This window comes from Athene noctua, chromosome 13, assembly GCF_965140245.1.
Source record: "Athene noctua chromosome 13, bAthNoc1.hap1.1, whole genome shotgun sequence".
NCBI lineage: Eukaryota > Metazoa > Chordata > Aves > Strigiformes > Strigidae > Athene > Athene noctua.
In genome coordinates, this window is record NC_134049.1 from 7,892,925 (window position 1) to 7,911,523 (window position 18,599).

An 18,599-nucleotide genomic window follows, 5' to 3' on the forward strand; every position below is an offset into this window, starting at 1 on the left:
CATTCTGCAAAACCCTGCTCTCACTGGAGATCCCTGCAGCTGGGATTCACAGCACAGTGCTGACAACAAAGAGCAAACCCCTCAGCGTCCCCAGCCTTAAGTCTTGCTGATCTTTCACATGTCCCTTTGCTGAGGCTGTGTGTCCCCAGTGGGTTTTTAGGTCTGTTGGATGTTGTCCGTCAGGAGTGGAATTGCCTTAATTTAGCAAAGCTAAGAAATGCAAAGAAAATAAAGCAGATGGGAGTGCTCCTTGGAGATACTTGGTATTGTAGAGTATAGACTTTCCCAGCTATCCTTCGATGGCCATAAAATATATTTATATTATAAAAACAAAACACAATAAATAGTGATGTTCAGGGATGCCATGTTTATTTGTCTCCCAGTGACTCTGATAAGAAATGAACTTAGTTTACATGCACATTTCCAAGCACCAGCCCTTTAAACTCTGCTTTGGCTCTGATAGTTGAGCAAGGCTTCTCACTATTAATGATATTTCAACACTTGGAATTTGCCTGTGAATTTTGTTTATGACACATAAACTGAAGCTGAGCCTTGCTTACTCTCCCATGTGGATCAGCCCTTCAGGGCCACTGAGAATAACAGATAGTTTCCCCCAAACATGCCTAAATACTTCCAAACTAAACAAACAGCTTTTGTCTGCATCTTCAGGTTATCAGAAGAGGCATGCATTTGATGAACAGATGGAATAAGATAGTGCAGGAAAGAAATATAAATAGATATAAAATTAAAAATAGAAAGAAGAAGTAGGAAAAAAAAAAATCCCAATTTTCTGGCTGGTGTAGATACGGTGTGAGAAACTTTCTGTTCCTAGTCTGGTGAAAAGCACCTTTGCTATTGAGATAATTCACAAGGGCATCCAAGCTGCTCCATGCTTCTTTAGTGATGCCAGACTTGGGCTAACTTACCTGATTTGTTGAAGATCCTGTGACTGTATGAGGAGAAGGAGCATTTTCCAGACCTTAGAGAAATTTTGTAGCCAAGACATCCCAGTAATTTTCTTGAAAAAACCCTTTGGGCCCATGAGAAGTTGGGACAGATTAGAGCCATCCCCAGGATCCTGCCATGCGTGTCTTGGTCCTGGAAACTCAGTGAATCTGTATTGGGGATTTTGGTAAGCGTAGAGGCCTCTAATGTCCACATACTTGATCTTAGCTAAGAGCAACTTCACTGTAGTCTTAGCATCTACCTTCAGTGACATATGCCTATTCCTGCCATGTCTCTTTCCAGTCCATTGGAATGGCCTCACTTGTAGAATAGTTACAAACAGGTGTCTGAGAAAGTAATGTAAAAAATGATGAGCTGACACTTGAAGACTTGAACTTGAAGGACTTAGCACAAAAGATGATAGAAAGACTTGAACTTGAAGGACTTAGCGCAAAAGATGATAGAAAACAGGGGTTCAAGTCAGGAAGAAAGGAAATGTAGGCTAAACATCAGGATGTGTCCTAACAGTGAACCAGAATGTGCCCTCCTTCAGTCAGACCTTGAGAAGGATGTGGGACTGTATGTCTCAGCAGAAGGTTTCCCTACTGGACCTCATATCCAGCACTCCACCACAGGTTTTATCCTTCCAGTCCAGAGAACTATTCTCTGTCAAGTCCTGAATATTTGCATTTTTTACACTTCAGATAATAACGTTCATCTTTAATAGTAATTAATGTCTCATCATGCTAGTAGTGGGTTTCCCTGGCTGGGGCATCCCAAGGCAGGAGCATTACCAAGAGATGGTTAATACAGCCTTTGAAAACATTATATTTGCCCAGTAAGTTTGTTGGGACTGAAGGAAGGAACATGCCTTCTGCTCCACTTACTTTTCCTTTTCATCTGGCCAGCATTTCCAGCAAATCCTAAACCTTCAAATTACTTTTAAAGTGATGGGGTTGTGTAAGGAGAAGATGCCTCCAGTGTGCAGGTTTTGGTGTAGATGGGACAGCTAGGGCCAAGGAAGTCTGTGGGGTTATGAGAGTCAGGTCTCCCCAGCCTTACAGTGCTACTCTTCAGCTTCAGAAATGCTAAGCCAAACTAAGTAAATAACGAGAGACAAGTAGACCTAGGAAGGATTCTCCATTTTTCTCACTCCCTGCCTAGGAGGAAGATGGACTAGATATGGAATCAGAACTTTTCCACCCCTGACTAGTGGGAACCTCTAGAAAAGAGCTGTTCCCAGTTCTCTGTCCAGACTACTTGCATGCCCCTCGTTCTCAGACCACTTGTGCCTGCACGTACCACATGAAATAACTGCCTGTTCTTTATGGAAAGACAGAGTGAGGTAGCCCTCCTGGAGAGGGAGTTTTGGTTTTAATTTAATGGCAGCCGTTTGCTGGTTATTCATTTGGTTCTTTTTTAATAATTACATGTGTGTCGATATCTCTCTTTTTTTCTAGTTTTGCTCTTTTTTGTTTTTTCGTTTACTTTATTTTGCTTTTTTCTTTTTTCTGTTTTTTTTTCCCCTTTAGGTTTCAGAGAAATTATGTTGAATCCAATAAGCCTCCCTGGACATTCCAAACCTCTTAACCAAGGCATTTATGTTGAGGATGTCAGTGTTTATTTCAGCAAAGGACGTCATGGCTTTTAAAAACTCCTTAAAAGTCCCTGTTCTGATGTCAAGTTTATAGGCTGTGCCCTCAAAATGGTGGGAAGCAGTAAGCGTGGTCTGTATGGATTGAGGTCTCCTCCTAATAGGACTCTACAGCCCTGCCTGTACACACGTTAAAGCCAACTGAAACTGTGGTTTTCTGTCACCAGATAACAGGGTTGTTCTTTTCCTCCAATGGTCGCTGTGTTCGTTAAATATTCCTGCAAGGCACAACAGCAGCAATGAGAGCAAATAAAGAGAATTAAAACCCAATTGAAAGGAGTCATCCTAATAACACAGTAAATAATTGTACTTTTGCTTTAAAATAAAACACAAAACAAAACCAACCAAGCCAACCAAACTGACATCTTTAGTCATGTCCTCCCTGCTTGGAGTTTTCCTTGTAAGCTTGTGTCTTCGCAACACCCAGTGAATGCTGCCATCACCTCTTATGTGGCACCGCCATGGGAGGTCTCCCAGAGTGAGCCGAGGCGGGGAGCCTGGAAGAAACTAAAGCAGAACGAAGACTTTTGGTAAGAACAAAGGCAGCCCCGCTCCCAGTTCTTGCACAGAAAATAATGTTGGAAGGAATAATAATGGAAAGAAAAAAAAAAAAATCTTACTTCTCTGACAGGAAGAGAATGTGGTTATCTTTGAAGTGCACATATTCTAGGAGGCTTTTTTTGTTTGTCTGTCTGTCTGTGTGTGTTAGAGCGGCTCGTTGGATCTGACTATATCGTTGTCGTACTCTGGTCTCTCCCTGCTGCTTGAATGATGAGCTTTATCTGAGGAGTTGCCTGGACTTCCCGCATGGATGGAGAATCCATAGCGCAGGAGGGTCTGTGTCCTTGCCAGGACTAGGGCAGTAAGCAAAGTGGAAAAGCATATCAGATGCACGCAGGTCCCAGTTGCTGGGCCTTTTCCAGCCCCCTTTAGCTCTCCCCTGTATTCCCACCCAACTAGAGATTGATTGTAACCCAGTCATGCACCCAGAACCATCAGCTTGAGGCTGACTGACTGAAGGAGAGGAAAAAGAAATATTCTGTTGCTTCTTCTCTGGCATAAACAGGAATATCGATCCTGTTCTCTGGCCAATATTCGTGTTCTCTCACCCTCTCCCATCCCATTTTTGTCTTACTTCATCCAAAGCCTCTCAGATGGAAAAGTAAACCCTTTGATCCTGTCCTCAAGAGAAGCCAGCTGCCCTTGCGGCAACTTGCAGGGCTTTCCTTGGACTCTGGATGTCGCGTGTACGGCAAGTACAGATTTGCTCACACATATCGGTGATAACCTATAAACGAGGCAGATTTTCTCTAGAGGAAAAAACCTTCCAAAAACTTCAGGTTTGGCCAGATCCTTTTCTGAGAGGAGTATTGGACCAGGAACTTGCTCACCAGCCACTCAGCTTTGCTTGCCTTCTTGGTGGCCCGAGATGACCTTATCACATCAGGGATGTCTCTAAATCACCAGCCCTGAAGGGTCGCTGCTGCTGGAAAGAGTCACCGTCCCCCTCCGCCAGAACTGGGCAGAAGCCTCAGAATGGGATGTTCTGCTTTATCCTGCCTTTACAGGTGACCTGCATGAACCACCCTGGAGACTGCCAGGAGGTTTTATTAGCAGCTTTCCCATAGGGGTGTCCCTGGGAATATTCCATTCTCTTGCTTCTTCTCCCAGTTCATTTGCATAAAAAGGTAAAGTGCAATAGAAGAGTACAGGAGAAACCGTAGCAGATTGCTTTAAGTTAACGGACATGCCTTAGGGGGGCATCTGCATTAGGATGAGGAGGCCTGGCTCAGGTTGGATGGCTTCTGAAACCATGACCAAAACTCCCAACAATGTTTCCTGCCCGCATCGGAGCTGGAAATGCAAGAGGTGCACTGCCAGAGAGGACCTGCGGCCATGTGTCATTGACACCTCAATTCTGCAGATTCAGAGTGAGGAGGAGGTTCGCCAAGCGTGTGAATCACTGGGTGCTTGTCTGAACTGAATTTCCCCATCTCCTGGAAGTCACCCACCTGACCTGGGGATGTCTTGTCCGTCTGAACTGTCTCCTCTCCCTAGCACTGTTCAGGGGACTCTGCTCTCAACTGTGTGTATCAGTCGTAGAGATACATCTGTGGGCCTGGACCAGAAGCCTATATCCAAACACCCTAGCAGAGGAAAGGTTGAATTTTACAGCTCAGGTCCATCTCTGCTTAGAAGAAATCCTCCGGACCGTACAGCATAATTTAAAGCAGTTCTCCCCACTGTGATCAATGTCTCAATTTGTTTAACACCAATTAAAGTCTCTGGTTCCTCACTGCTTAAAACGAAAGCCAGTCATGGCCGTTTGCAATTGGTGGCTTTAAGTAGCAAGTCTAAGGATGTTTTGTTTTTTTAAAACTTTATTTTATTTTTAATTATTGTAAATCATTACCTCATTTTCTGTCAATGAGACTCCTCCATCTTTGAGCATTCTTATCTTGCCATAACTATCATCCTGTGCTAATGGGAAATGGGACGGTCCCTTTTCACAGAGACTATAGGGGTGTTCAATGTCTAGTTTCTTAATAAACACTTTATTTTCTAACGAAACAGCTGCATCAGGCCTCTTCTTTGAAGACAAAATAAATAAAAGTTCAGAACGACACGTCCTATAGTCTACTTCTTCATGAGATGATCCATGTGTGGGGAGTCTGGTTTGTTTGCTTCTTTGGGGGTGCTGAGGGTGGGCTTTACAGTTGTGATGTGAATATTGCTCAGGTGTAGCTCTTTATTCTGTCACTCTCATCAGGCACAAAGATGTTTTGCCTGAGAGCTTAGCTGCTGGTGATCTCAGTTGACAACCTGTTGGGTTTTGTGGCTCAAAATGGTCATATTCACAAGGTGGTAATGCTGGGACATGGTGTTGGTATTTACCAAGACAAGTTTCTACACTTAGTGGAAGGAGTTTTATTAGGAGACGTATCTCTCAGTGAGATTGACACAAAAGATTGTTCTGGCAGCAGTGCTTTTGTTTCAGGATATGCTCTTGCGGCAGGTCTTTCTACTTGGCTGTGCAAATTGCTCTTCTGTTGGGTGTTGGACTGTCATCCCTTCACTGGGGACAATTAGCCTCCTATTAAGCTAGCAAGGATGTGTTGTGGGGTACAGGAGAACGCTGCACTTGATTTCCTCACCAGGAGTTCATGTGAGGATGGTTGGTTGCTCCAGAAAGAGAGAGGAACCACTCTGTAGCGTGCGGGGCTCGGCATGAGGGTGCGTCTTAGTTGCTGTGTCTTAGTATTGTTCACAGGAGATTTAATTTATGTGACTTAAAGCTGCTGTGCCAACCTGCAGATGATTGTGGGCATGAGGCTGGGGGTGTGTTTGAGCTGATCTTGGTGGATGGTGCTGGAACCCTCTTAGAAAACCTGGTAAGAGTTTTGATGAGCAAAATAGAAACATGTTTTCCAGCATCCTTCTGTTCCTGTAACTTCCTGGCATGACTTTCAAGGAAATGTCTCAAAATGACGCTTTGAGTGAATTTCTGTATGCTATTGCCTTCTAATGAGTGTGCTTCTAGAAGTGACTGGGTGCTGCGATTCACAGGATTAGGTGATGGCTGAGATATTTACCTTCCCAGGGATGTCTGTGATGCCCGAGACAAATGGTTGTCTGCTGACATAAAACCTTACACATGGGATGAGCTATATCAAATTTCATGCTTATTTTCCTTTCCTTTCTGAGTTGTGGGAACAAACATGGGTGTTGGAAGCTCTGCCTTTTCCTCCCCACTTCTTCAGGGTCTGTTATTAGGCTTCAGAGCCCAGAAACATTGCAAACAGGTTGATTAGCCAATTACTTAGGCTGCTGGTATGGTCAGCCTCAGTTCATTTTGCTTTGTATTTCAGGGCAATTGAATTCCTTACATAGGAGTTCCCAGAATGTTTTTGATGCTGCCAGTTCCCAAGGAGCTAGCTTAATTATGCCAGTGGGATCTGACATGCATTGTAGAGGGGTTGGGCACTTCTCCTTGTGCTTGCTTCTTGGTCGCCTCTGTTGCCTGATGTATTCATGTGAAGGCTCCGTGCTCTTCAAGACAGCTGAGTTGATAACTGCTGTCCTGTTCTCCCTCCCCACACTGGCTTCAAAAAACTCTTGAGCTGTGTAGCGAAGGAGCTTGGGGTACTGGTTTGATAGGGTGCAGGCAGTGGTACGTATCAGCTTCTCCAGAGAATCACAACCCTGCCTTCTCATTTCTTATACAGTGTGGAGCCTGCATGTGTACAAGCAGAGAAGCAAAGTTCTTTTCCTTGTGTTTTGTCTCTAAAAAGATGGAGTCACATTTCTTTCAGTTCATGCCTGGAGTGAGTGTGATGGACACGGTATGATTCTGGCACAATACCCCTCTGCATGATGAAAGCAACACGTGGCCTGGTGGGACCCTGGGCATGGACTTGTTGCAGGCGAGTGTTTGATGTGTGTGATGCTGCAGGTCATGATCAGGGTATAATGAGCCTCCATAGCTGCTTATCTAAGTTGCACCAGCTGAGTCTTGATGTTCTTTGCTGCTCTTATGTTTACCTAGATGTGCTTTTAAGGAGTCAGCCCTTCTTTCCCAAGAGGCTGGAGATTCTTTTGAAGATGGTGGTTTTCTCTACCACCAGGTCTTTGGCCTTTTCAACATGTGTCTCGGCCCTGCTGTCCAGGGAGGCAGGGGCAAAAGTCCCAGGAGTTGTGGACAGTCAGAAGAAGATGCTTCTGCTGTTTCAGCAAACTGCAGCAGTGCGTCACCACTCCGCTCTCATTTGTACCCAGAACAAGCTGCAGATCCTCAGAGTTAAGCCCTGGCATTAGCAGAGGATAAAGAGGCCTAGACACAGTAGTAAAGTTAAAAACCACAGGTCTGCATGAGCAGCAGGAAGAGAACATGCAAGAAATCAATGCTGGGTGACTTCATTTTTGCTTAATGTTTTGAAGCACTTGTGGTGTGGTTTATGCAGTGAGTCAAAGAGTCCTTATTAACTGTATTTACCAGCGCCTGCAGACCCTGATCAATTGGCAGAAAAGTTTAACAGGCTGCAGGAAAGTGTTTACAGCCACTTTGAAGGGGAAAGAATATGACAGGAAACTGGCACACACACAGCTGAGAAAGGTTCTTTACCTCGTGAAGCAATGACACATCTTCCTCTGCTGTTGGGGTGCATTTTGCTTTGCCTGTATCTTTTGTGGTTTCTCCAATGTCCCCCACCTATGGCAGGCAGGGTCCTTGGTAGTGCTAGCATGTGGTTTGATGCCACAACTGCTGGCCCCACATCTCTGGAGATCTAAGCTTGTTGTGCCACAGAGGTGCACTGCAGGCTGTAGGACATCCTACCCTGTGTCCACACCACGGGGGAATCACATAGATACTGCTTTGCTTTGACCACCAAAAACCAACGTAAGAAACCTAATGGTGAAAATAAGTTAATTTGCCTGATGTGGTTTCCTTTGTGCTTCTTGTAAACTGACATGTGGAGAAGACACAGAGGGCTTAGGGGTGCAGATACAATGCCATTCTGCTTCTGCTGGGAGCTCCGTTTGGTTGTGTCAGCTCCTGATGTTCTTCAGTTCTGAATTTCACCTCCTTGGAGGCAGCACTGGCATTTTGGGGGTTGTTTGTCCATCTTCCTTATTAGAATTTAGTAATTGGTTTCTAGAGAAGTGGTAAGTGCCTGTTCTTACTGAAATCAGTACAGAAAATCAAGAGAGCGTAAATGGAGCTTTTGCCAGAAAGCACTTTGAGGTGGAGTTCAGGCTTTGAGTTTGTCAAGTTAAGAGCTAGAATAAATCTTAACCCGCACTCCTAGCCCTGGTAAATAAATGAGGGATGATTCCCTCACTAAGAGAAGATGATGGTCTCTCCAGCAGTAAAGCAGAGTGCAAGTACAAGACAACTGCATTTGAACTTTGATAATAATTTTGATCTTGTGAGAGTAACTGCTGACTAATCAGCAGAAATAAATTTTGGTTGTTCTCTATAAAGTGGAGAGATTAGTTCCAAGCGCTGGTTAAATGATTTGCTCTGCTGCTAGTGAGTCATTTGTGACCTGTGCCCAATTCCTGCAGATGAGTTGGCTTTTTGTAAGGATTTGCCTATGATTTCAGACTATTTGGCCTCTTTTATCCAAGGTTTTGCTTCAGATATTGTGTGACTGACTGACTGACTAATGCTGCTTTTGCTCTCGGGTTGGATGAATAAATGTTTCAGACAGTCAGCCAGAAATGTGCAGGGATGCTCTTAGGTAATCTGGTATTTGGAGTTGTCCTTAACAACGTTTCTGTTTCATATCTTGCAACTGGTACCACCCCACCAGGTCTGTCTGCAGGCAAGAAAAACTGCTGATGCCCAGGCCTTTGGAGTAGTTAAGAGCTTGTTTTCAGATCAAGCAGCCTTCATGGCTCCAGCCTGAATTTTGGGAGCAGCCTGTGTCTGATCTTTATGTGGGATGCTGATCGCAGTGCAGCCACTGCTGGAGGTCAGCCTCTTTCATGAGAAGTCAGAAAGAGACAGACTGGAGTCACATTAGGCTCAGTAAACTGCCAGGATATCTAAACAAACTAATCATGTCCAGGTCGTCATTATCTTAAGTGAGTCAGAGATGTGTTCAGGCTGTTTATTAAGATAATTGGGAGAGGGAAAGAGGGATGTTTTCAGTCTTGTGGAATAGAGTGGTGAGGTGGTGGAGTTTATTGCAACATCTGATACAAGAGAGAAGGAGCTCATGGTCTTGCAAATTCATGTTTTGCATGTGTCCAGGGCCTGGTCCTGCTGGGATTCAGTCCCTGGTGCCAATAACAGGGATGTAAGGTGGCATCATGGTAATGCAGTATGCACATTTCAAACACCACCAATGTGAGCTCATCTTGTCAGGCTAAAGAGTTGTAACTCTGCCCAGATTTCCTCATGAGGCCTTGTTACCTGGTAATTTCAGAGACATTCTGGATCAACAAAACGTTTTGGTTTTGCTGCATCAGTGCCATGCATGCAGTGTTTGAGGACAATAGAAGCAGCTGTAATCACTCCTTCCTTGGTAGTGCCTGGTCCAGTCCCTCGTAGATTGCTCAAGGTGGCTGCAGGTTTATTTTCTGTTTCCTGAGACAAATTTGTTCATCAGAAGGTGCCAGAGGGGTTTTCAGGTTTAAGAGTGTTTAAGCTCCAGTCATGCACTCAGTGCTGCTAGAACAACTCCAGAGGTACATGTCCCCTACAGCCATCACATCTCACAATGCACAGACGTTGCAGGTGACTGAGAAGGGACTTGCTTAGAGACAGGTAAGTGTTATTTTTCTCCTTCCAGGGAGCTATTGTGTGTAATATGCTGAATTCAGACCTCTAGCAGGAATTATTTTGATGGATCTGTTCTAAATGCATAAAGGATAACTGACTGCATTACTGTCAGTCCCTGCTTAGGCACTAGCATGGGCTCTTCTAACTGGAAGTGCTGCAGGTCTGGCACTGTGCACGAGCAGAAAACCAGAATAGCCACGTGCTGCTGGAGATGGGGGTTGGTGCCCACCATGGCTCCTGTTTGACTGCCCAGCTCAGGACTGGCGGCTGGAGGATGCAGCCGGGGTGCCAGCAGGTATGGCAGAGCTGTGGGAGGGGTTTGGCATGACTGTTCACTCCTTGAGAAAGCTCAGGAGCACAGAACTGCAAGGGTGGCTACTTGATAGTCAATTATTTTCATCGACAATAAGCAAAAAAGACTCTGTTGTGACTTAACCCTTCTGCCTGGTGCCAGCAGAGTGTGCATTACAGACGGATCGCCTCTTTTGCAGCCACATGAAGTACTTGCCACTCAATCCCAACAGAAGATCTGTATAGCCACAGCTTCAGAAGAAGGCAGCAAAGTCCCCGACAGTGCATCTTGGATGAAAATACTGTCCTATGACTAGACTGAAAGTTCAGTTTAATCCTCTTAACCTCAGAGGGGACTCCCGGGAGTTGGGTACTGTTCTGTGTAGGCCCTTAAGCTCCTCTGCATGACTGTAATGCAGGAAGCATCTCATCTTGTGCCAAATTTCCTTCCCTGGATTCAGTGGTACTGGCCTGAGCCTCAAAGAAAATGGCAGATGGATATCAATAGCAGACTTACAAGGGAAGAAGAACATCTTTTGCCAAAAAAAGAGTGATCTTTAGGAAATAAAGAAGACTCGTGAGCGTAAAAGATATCATCAGGTACACCCAAATGGGTAAGGTTCAACAATGTCCCTTCTAAGGAAGAAGATCTCTAAGACTCCAAAGAGCAAGGAAATGTGTGATCATGAGCTGTAGATACAGCACAGACTGAAACCTGGGTCTTTGATCCTGAAAGGGCCACTGAAAACAAAGGGGCTGCACAGGAATCTATTTGGGTGATCCCCTGAGGGGATGGTTCAACCTTTTGGGGCATGTCTATGCCATTAGTTTATAGCACTGTAGAGCTCAGGTTTGCCAGATACCTGGGCTATTGGCCTGCCAACACAGGGAAGGAGGCATCCCATAGCTTGCTGGACATGAGCCACAGAGGACTTTGCTGCCAAGCCTGTCCCGTCTGAGACCTCTCCATCTCTTGCCTGTGCTCCCTTTTGAGTAAGGACAGATCCTCACGGGCTTGGAGCTGTTACCAGATCTTACCAGGCCCATGCTTAGGTTCCCTGACAAGAAATCAGAGGATGGCCATCTCTTCAGTTGGAAAGGAGGTTACTTTAACATAACGTCCTTGGAATTGCCTGGAATGATGTTCTTGTCTGGAGTAGATGTTCACTGATCATGGTGCAGGGGTGTGTGTATGTCTGTGTTTGTATGCATAGTAGGTATCAAATATTCATGGTGGAAATTGGTGTCGGATTTCTAAGGGAAGAGACACAATCATTACATGTGATCTCCTGCCTGAGGCAGAGAACTGAAAGTCAGGATGGTAAAGTCTTCAGTGGATTACACCGTGACATGGAGGTAAGTTTTGGCTGCAGTTTCCCAACCTCTAATCCTGCATAAATGTTAAGTCCCCTACAGCGCACTGGTGGTATCTGTACACTCTGGCTGCCAGGGATGGATGAGAAGAGCCTGTCTCCGAGCTGGTCCTGGGCATGATTCAAGAAAGCAATTCTTAAGACCCTCAGCAGCAAGCATGTCCCTGTGTCATAGAGACTGAGCTGCGGCCTCCCACAGAGCTCAGCTTCAAGCTCAGAGCAGCTTCTGGGTTTGGAAAGAAGCGGGGAGCCACAAGGGTCCTTTCCCAAGCGACATTCCAGCCCAAGTGCAGGCATCGCACATGCTGCTCCCTGCTCCCTCACAACCCCCTGAATAAAGACTCTTTGTTCTAGGAGATATAGATTATATATATTTTAAGGCTCCATGAATCATTCATAGCCCAAAGATGAAACTGAACATCAGAGCTAAGGAAAGGCTGAGGGTATGAGGCAAGGAACCTTCCATTATTTATTGTACTAAATCTTGACCTGGTAGCACCTTCTCCTTGCAGCCCTGCCTTTGCTTTGGGAAGGCCTCTTTTCTCCCAAAAATCTGAGTACTCTCCCACTTTCAGTAGGTGATTTTAGCAAGAACCCAATCAACTGCTTCCCTTGTTGTGCAGCTTGATGGTTGGCCTTTTAAAGAGTTACGGGTATGTCCTGGTGAGCATGTGAGAGCACAGCAGGGCTGCTGGAAGAATCATGGATCTGTTGGCTTAGATGGAGAATTTGAGAGTCCTAGGTATGCTCTGGGTTCAAGCAGTGTTGAAGGGTTAAAAATGGGTCTGGCACTCAGTAGCAGGGGAAAAATGTAATTGAATGGTTTGGAAAGAGATGGCTGGCTGCTTTCTGTCTGAGTCAGGCACTTCCAGACTTAGTGTGTCACAAGCCAACTGTGAATAAGGGCTCCTGCTCATTTGTGGTCACTTGGTGGACAGCAATGAGTTTGTGGGTGTCAGCCTTGTTCTGGCAGCCAGATGTCCGTGGCACAGAAAGTGTCTATGGTTTCTGGGATGGAGGCTGATGCTGATGACTAAATACAGAGTGTGGCTGCGTGGCACTCATTTGTGGCATCCTGACCTCTTGGCAGAAAGAAATATTCAACAGAACTAGTCTGAACAGCACCAGAACTCATAATACAAAAAAGTGAAAACACTGGTGGAGGAGAGTTGGTTGGCTGGTTGTTTTTTCTTTGTGGGTTTTTTTTTTTTTTTTTATTCTGTAATCTAAAAGCAGGGCTGAAAGTTGAGTTATCGTCTTATAAAATCATAGTTGTCTTTCTTATTTTAGTTTTATTGCAGTAAAAATTCAGGTCCTGCCTGTCCTGATTAAATAGCAAAATGTTGTACCACAACAGCAGGAAGCTATCATGTTGCTTTGTTACTGCCTTTTTAATTACTGTGACCAATTCATTGGCAAGAGTAATATTATTATTGCTAAGGGCTGGAGACACTTTCCCTTTCTTTCCTGTACAGCCTCAGGGCTTGTAGGATGTAGCTTTGGCAGTAAGGTGAGATAAAGAGAACTTCATTTATTTGCTGCTCTTTTTTTTTGCCAGCAGAAGAGCTTATGAGGCCACAGTGTAACCTGGGTGTCTAGTATGATCCAAGTTAAAAATAACCCCACTTCCACCCCTGCTCCCTGAAAGGTTATTTTTCACCCAGAACATTTTAGGGCACTGTTTTGCCAAACAGCAGTGACAGCACAAGGGAGGAGGAAGCCAGTGGTGGGGTGAGGATGGCAGGCATCCATGGGGATGGGAGGAAGCCAAACACCCAAGCAGGTTTCACCATCAGAGCTGGCAGTTGATAGTTTGCAGCAAGCAAGCACCGTGACATCCAAGAAGGCTGCTGCAAAAAATGGGAGAGAAATGATCTGGAAACATGTGCTCCTTCTAAAGTTTTTATTTTTTAATATAGAAACCTTTCAGGCCCCTTTTTAATTCATAATAAAGAGCAGGTTGAAAAGGAGGAGAGGGCAAATGAAGACAGTGAGGCTTGCTAACTTCCTTTAAAGTTGGAAGGTCACCTTTAAAAATGGATGAATGCAGTGTTTGGAGGAAGCTCCAAGGCAGCAGGCCTGGGGTTCAGCACTAGAATAGGAGCAGAACAAAGATGAAAAGAAGAATCCAGTTGGGATTTAGGAAGAGCTGCAGAACTGCAAGTGCCTGTGGTGGACTTACGTGGAGGCGGTGTTTAAGGGAGCTTCTCTACCCGCTTTCTGAAAGGTGCTGTTGTGCGTGGTGATGTGCTGGGGGAGAGTTAAGTCAGGTGCTGAATAGCCAGCTGGACTGTGCAGGAGCGCGTGGATAGGTGGTATTGTTGTGGGTGTAAGCTGGAATTTGGGATAAAATTAAGGCCCTGCCTGCCTGTACTGCATACAGGGATGCTGAATAACCCTAGAGATGTCTTGCCTGCTCTCATAGTTTTCGTGTTGAGTTGTCCCCTGTCCTGGGACTCCTTAGGGTGTGAGAAAAGGGTGATCACAGCATGAGTCCAGATAATGACTCGCAGGACAGAAAGCTTTTGGTCTGTGTTTTGGATGGTTTCCTGGCTCTCACTACTTTGGTCCACTCTGTCAGCTTGTGAAAGTTGTGGTGGCATCACTGTGTCATATGGAGTTACGTGAATATATTCCCTTCTCCTTACCCCATCCAAATCAACATACTGGATGCTAAGATACAGTCGTATGCTTCATGCTCCTGTTACCTGTTTCAGAAACCAGGTATTTCCTCCACAGAGTACCCAAAAGATGAGGTGTCACAAGGAAAGATGCCCAATATTTGAAAAGGGAACATCCTCCCTGTGCCCAGCACGGCTTTCTCCCCCATGCTCCCAGTGCCAGCCCTTCCCACCTTTCCCTGGAAACTACCAGGTGCAGCCTGGGAGCTGCCTGGTCATGGAGTGAGCATTAGGGAGCTTCATACACCCTCTAGCCCAACAGGTTCCAGGTTTGGTACACAAATAAAGGGCCTGGGTAAGCACAGGGAAATGCATTTCACCCCAACCCCTTCCAGTCAAGGCTGAAGCATGAGATTGCTCCTGTGAAATCGTTTAGTGAGTTGGAAGGACAGGATTGCAAAGGAGAAAGGACTCCTGTGAGTCTACTGTTAGTTTGTAAAGCTTTGGGATCTACTGGGAAATGCTGTCTGCATGGTGTTTTGTCCTGTTGTGTTGCTTCCCTTCTTCTGTATCTGTCCTGTTTGAAGATTTTTAGAGCCCTTTTGCAATTAATAGTCAGTAAGACTTGCTATGGGTATAGTTTGGAGGCCCTTTTCAGGAAGGGAAACTGAGGCAAGCGTGTTGTCTTCCCCAGGCTACTGCAGCTCGTACTGAAGAATGTGGGAGTGCGTGGCCAGACAGGGAACAGGACCCCAGGGGAAGCATGACCCCAAGACAAGCCTGTGACCCTGGCACTGGTTTCAGCTGTGTCTGCCCTGGGCAGAAGTTCCCTATGACAGGGAATTAAATTATATTTCTTAAGGGTTCACTTAAGAACTGAACTCATTTCATATTTAAGCACTTGCCTGTCTTTCCCACTGAGCTAAGGCACAGGGGCATCAGACCCATGCTATCTATTGCTTACTGAGTGGTTTAACAAGCCCAACTAATTACAATGTACTCAGTGATTTCGTAGCTTATGAAAGCGGTCCCTGTTTGTTTGTGTCAGTGCTTTAATACATTAATACACCAATTAAACCTTGGTGTGTGTGCGTGCTCACAAAGCTTAGCATACAGGAAGGCATGTTGATGTCTTTCATATCAACTGAGGCTTCTCTGGCTCTTTCAGCTCCAGCTCCGAAAGGATGCTTGTGGTTTTACGCCTAATCTTGTCACCAAAGGGACATGCATCCCCTACATAAAAACATAGTTCTACCCCGGCAGAAATATGCTGTTTTACAAGACTCAGGCAGACATGGGCACTCTCTGTCGTTAAGGTTTCCTTCTCTCAGACAAGCCTGGGAGAATTTCTCGGTCTTTATTTCCATCTCGGTGCTGATGATACTGGCAATTTGTGCATGAAAGTGTTGTCTTCTCTCCCTCAATTAGTCCCGAGGGGTCACCAGTGGGAGCGTGCTGTCTGCAACATTTGCACTTGTTTGCAAGGGCCTGGCGCATTCGTTAAGCCACACGGGTAACGAGCGATAATCAGTGCACAAGGCACCCAGCGTGAGTCAGTGCAGGGATGGGGCTGGAGCGGGCAGCGAGGGTCAGAGGTAAAAGCCTCCTTCAGTGCACTTACAGTTCAATGAAAAGGCGCCAATCATGGGGGGAGGAGATGGAGAAATGACAGATTAAAGGAAATTGAGCAGCTGTAATAAATACACTTGAAATTGAAGAGCATCTAGGATGCAGTGATTATATTCCCTGCAGAGCTGAAGTGCTGAGGAGGGTCTGCAGAAAGGGCAGAGTACAAAACCACTGTCCTCTCAGTGAGCAGGCTTACAGAGAATGCAAAATGAGTTGGAGAAAGCTGGCTGGGCTTTAATGCAGGTCTTTAAGATACAGTTGGGATGCCTGCCCTAAACATTCAGTCCAGTAAAAATAAAGACAATAAAAGAAGGGATGAAAGGACTGATGTATGCCAGGCTGTCTGAGCAAGAGATACTGAAGCACTGCTGAAGTATCATAGTGAAAGGAGGAGGAAGAAGAAAGCAGGAGTGAAAAAAAGGAAAAGAAAGCAGTAGCCATATGGAATGCTAAAGGTGTATTTCAGACAGCAAGGTCTTTTTGCACATAAGTATCTCTGAGAGACAATGAAACAGGCCTCAGAGCAAAGGGGGATTTGGAGTTTTGAGGAGAACTGTGAGCTGGTACGGAGGTTACGGAGGAGAAATTGCTTATCTTCAGAGTGTTATATGGAGAACTTAGACTGATGACAGAGAACGAAAGCCAGCTTGTATCAGCGATAAGAGGAGAGAAGGATTATTAAATGTTTTTCATCTGCCAAAATTGCATCCAACTTTATAGAGGATGAAGAGAAAGATGTCCCCATATCAGTGGCCAGCTGTTCAAGGGCATGGGACAAGGTGAGAATCCTCTACAGATGGAGAGCACATCCCATAACTTACACACCTGTGAGCATGCACATGACTCGACCAGCTATTCACTGACATTTGAAATTGCCTGTCTAAAATGGGGCAGATGGATGAGAGTTGGAAGGTGGTGGACATAATGGGGACAAAAGACAGGCCAGCAAGTTTAATGTTTGCTCTGGGAAATTCTTGGAAATCTTCTTAAACTTTAAGGCATGTTGTGGGAGAACACCTGGAAAAGCAACACTCTGTGAAGGCCAGACTTACGTGGCTTGAGGTAGTGGGAGGTCACACTCAACTAATCTGCTGGTGTTCCCTGAGGATCTAACTGCCACTATATATAAGGGAAATTCAGTGGATACAGTACACTGAGATTTTCAGCAAGTATTTGACAAGGACCAGCATCAGAGATTAATGACTGGGAGTAGAAGCGCTGGTGTAGGATTTAAAGTAAGAGCCTGTACGGAAAACTGTTCTAAAACCATAAGACAGAAAGGAGCTATAGCTAGAAGTGTTTCCAATTGGAAAGAGGTTAAAAGTGATGTGTCCTCAACCAGTCTTAATCATCTGTGTTTTTCATAATGTCTGCTAACGATCCGCAAGGAAACGCTGGAAGCAGGAGCCAGAGTCATCCCTGCTGTAACACCATGGACATGAGTGATTTTTCACCAGTGCTGACTACAGCCAAGGTCCCAAACGTGCCTAGTGCCTCTTCTGGTTTGGGAGGTGTTTGAGAGAGGAATCGCAAGTGAGAGAAGAGAACCAGAGAGAGAAAGAGGACCTTTCTGACTCTTCTGCGATACCATGAGCAGCACTGGGAATGTACCCGCACTGGAGGAGACACGGTGTGAGGAGACTGCAATTTATGCGATGGAGATACAGCACTATCTGTGAAGAAAGGATAAATGAAGCAAGCTGGACAGCATAAGAATATTTTCCTTTATTGAACTCCTTCCAGAAATGAAGATGTGATTTTGAACAGCTTGGTAATTATTTTTTCCTTCATTATTTTTTAATTTTGTCTACTTTCTTTACAATTCTAGTCTGGAGACCTTGGATGACTTGATGTGAGCTCCGTTTGCAGAAGAATTGCAGCCTGGCTGTGTAAATGCAAGAAGTCTGAGTGAAGTTTTGAACTTTGGGTGCTCATCTGCACTTGGGTATTGATCTGGGTAGGTTGCCCATTACCTGCTTAAAAAATCTGGGAAAAGGTTAAGGGACTTGATTTAAACTCTGATTGATAAAGACATCAAGGTGACCTTTATAATACAAGCTGAATTTGGGGTCGCTTTCCAAGCTCAGATTACAATAATGAAACAGGATTTGCAGACAGACTGATGGATTAGATTAGTGGAAACTGGCCTCTGATTTTTCCATGTTGCCATCCCAATATCTGACACTGGCCCTCCAATTAAGACAACTCAGGAAAGCAACATATATACTCTTGTTCAAGACATTTTCTGATGAAGTGAGACCTGTCCTAGGCTAGTGAGGAGAAACAGCTAATGGCGTATCGGAGATCTTTCCACCATTACATCCCACTCAGTGCTCTGCAGCATCACCCACATATATTAATCTACAAGTTGCTATTGTCAGCGTTGGGAAGTCCTTTTTTATGCCTCTGCATTCTCAGCTAACTGCAAAACATTATTTCCCTTTCCCTCCTTTCTCAGCAATCTTGCTCATTTTGGTCCGTTCCACTCGCAGTATGTTCTTGCTGTAAAACTTCAGTATACACATTTAAATTTAAGCTGTTAAGCCATATATGATATATATAAAGGTATATATATAATCTTGTTTTTGTAGCTGAAGATCCTAGTAGGTTGCCTTCCCCATGTGTCTTGAATACCAACTTAGCAATCATCCAGTCCTCACACATAGTTCGGTTAAAGCTGAACATGCACCTTTTCACCATCTGCAATTAATCATGTCTTCTGAGGCTACCAGCACTGCAGAATGTTTTTTCAAGTCTCACCAGGGCCCTTAAGAAGAATTAACTGGGTATTTTTCCCC

The 18,599-nt window shown here is 45.0% G+C and overlaps 1 protein-coding gene across 5 annotated transcripts in view; it reads left to right on the forward strand.

The window, feature by feature from the left end:
- The window catches only part of NTRK3 (neurotrophic receptor tyrosine kinase 3), a 215,758-nt gene that overhangs the window by 141,736 nt on the left and 55,423 nt on the right, over positions 1 to 18,599 (forward strand). Inside the window, exon 13 of one of the 5 annotated variants that reach the window (XM_074917207.1) lies at positions 2,478 to 5,102. The exons of the other annotated variants lie outside the window; for them this stretch is intronic. Coding sequence (XP_074773308.1) covers positions 2,478 to 2,596 — 119 coding nt within the window. The 3' untranslated portion in view covers positions 2,597 to 5,102. Of the gene's footprint in view, positions 1 to 2,477; positions 5,103 to 18,599 lie in introns of those variants that run through there. 5 annotated transcript variants of the gene reach the window in all.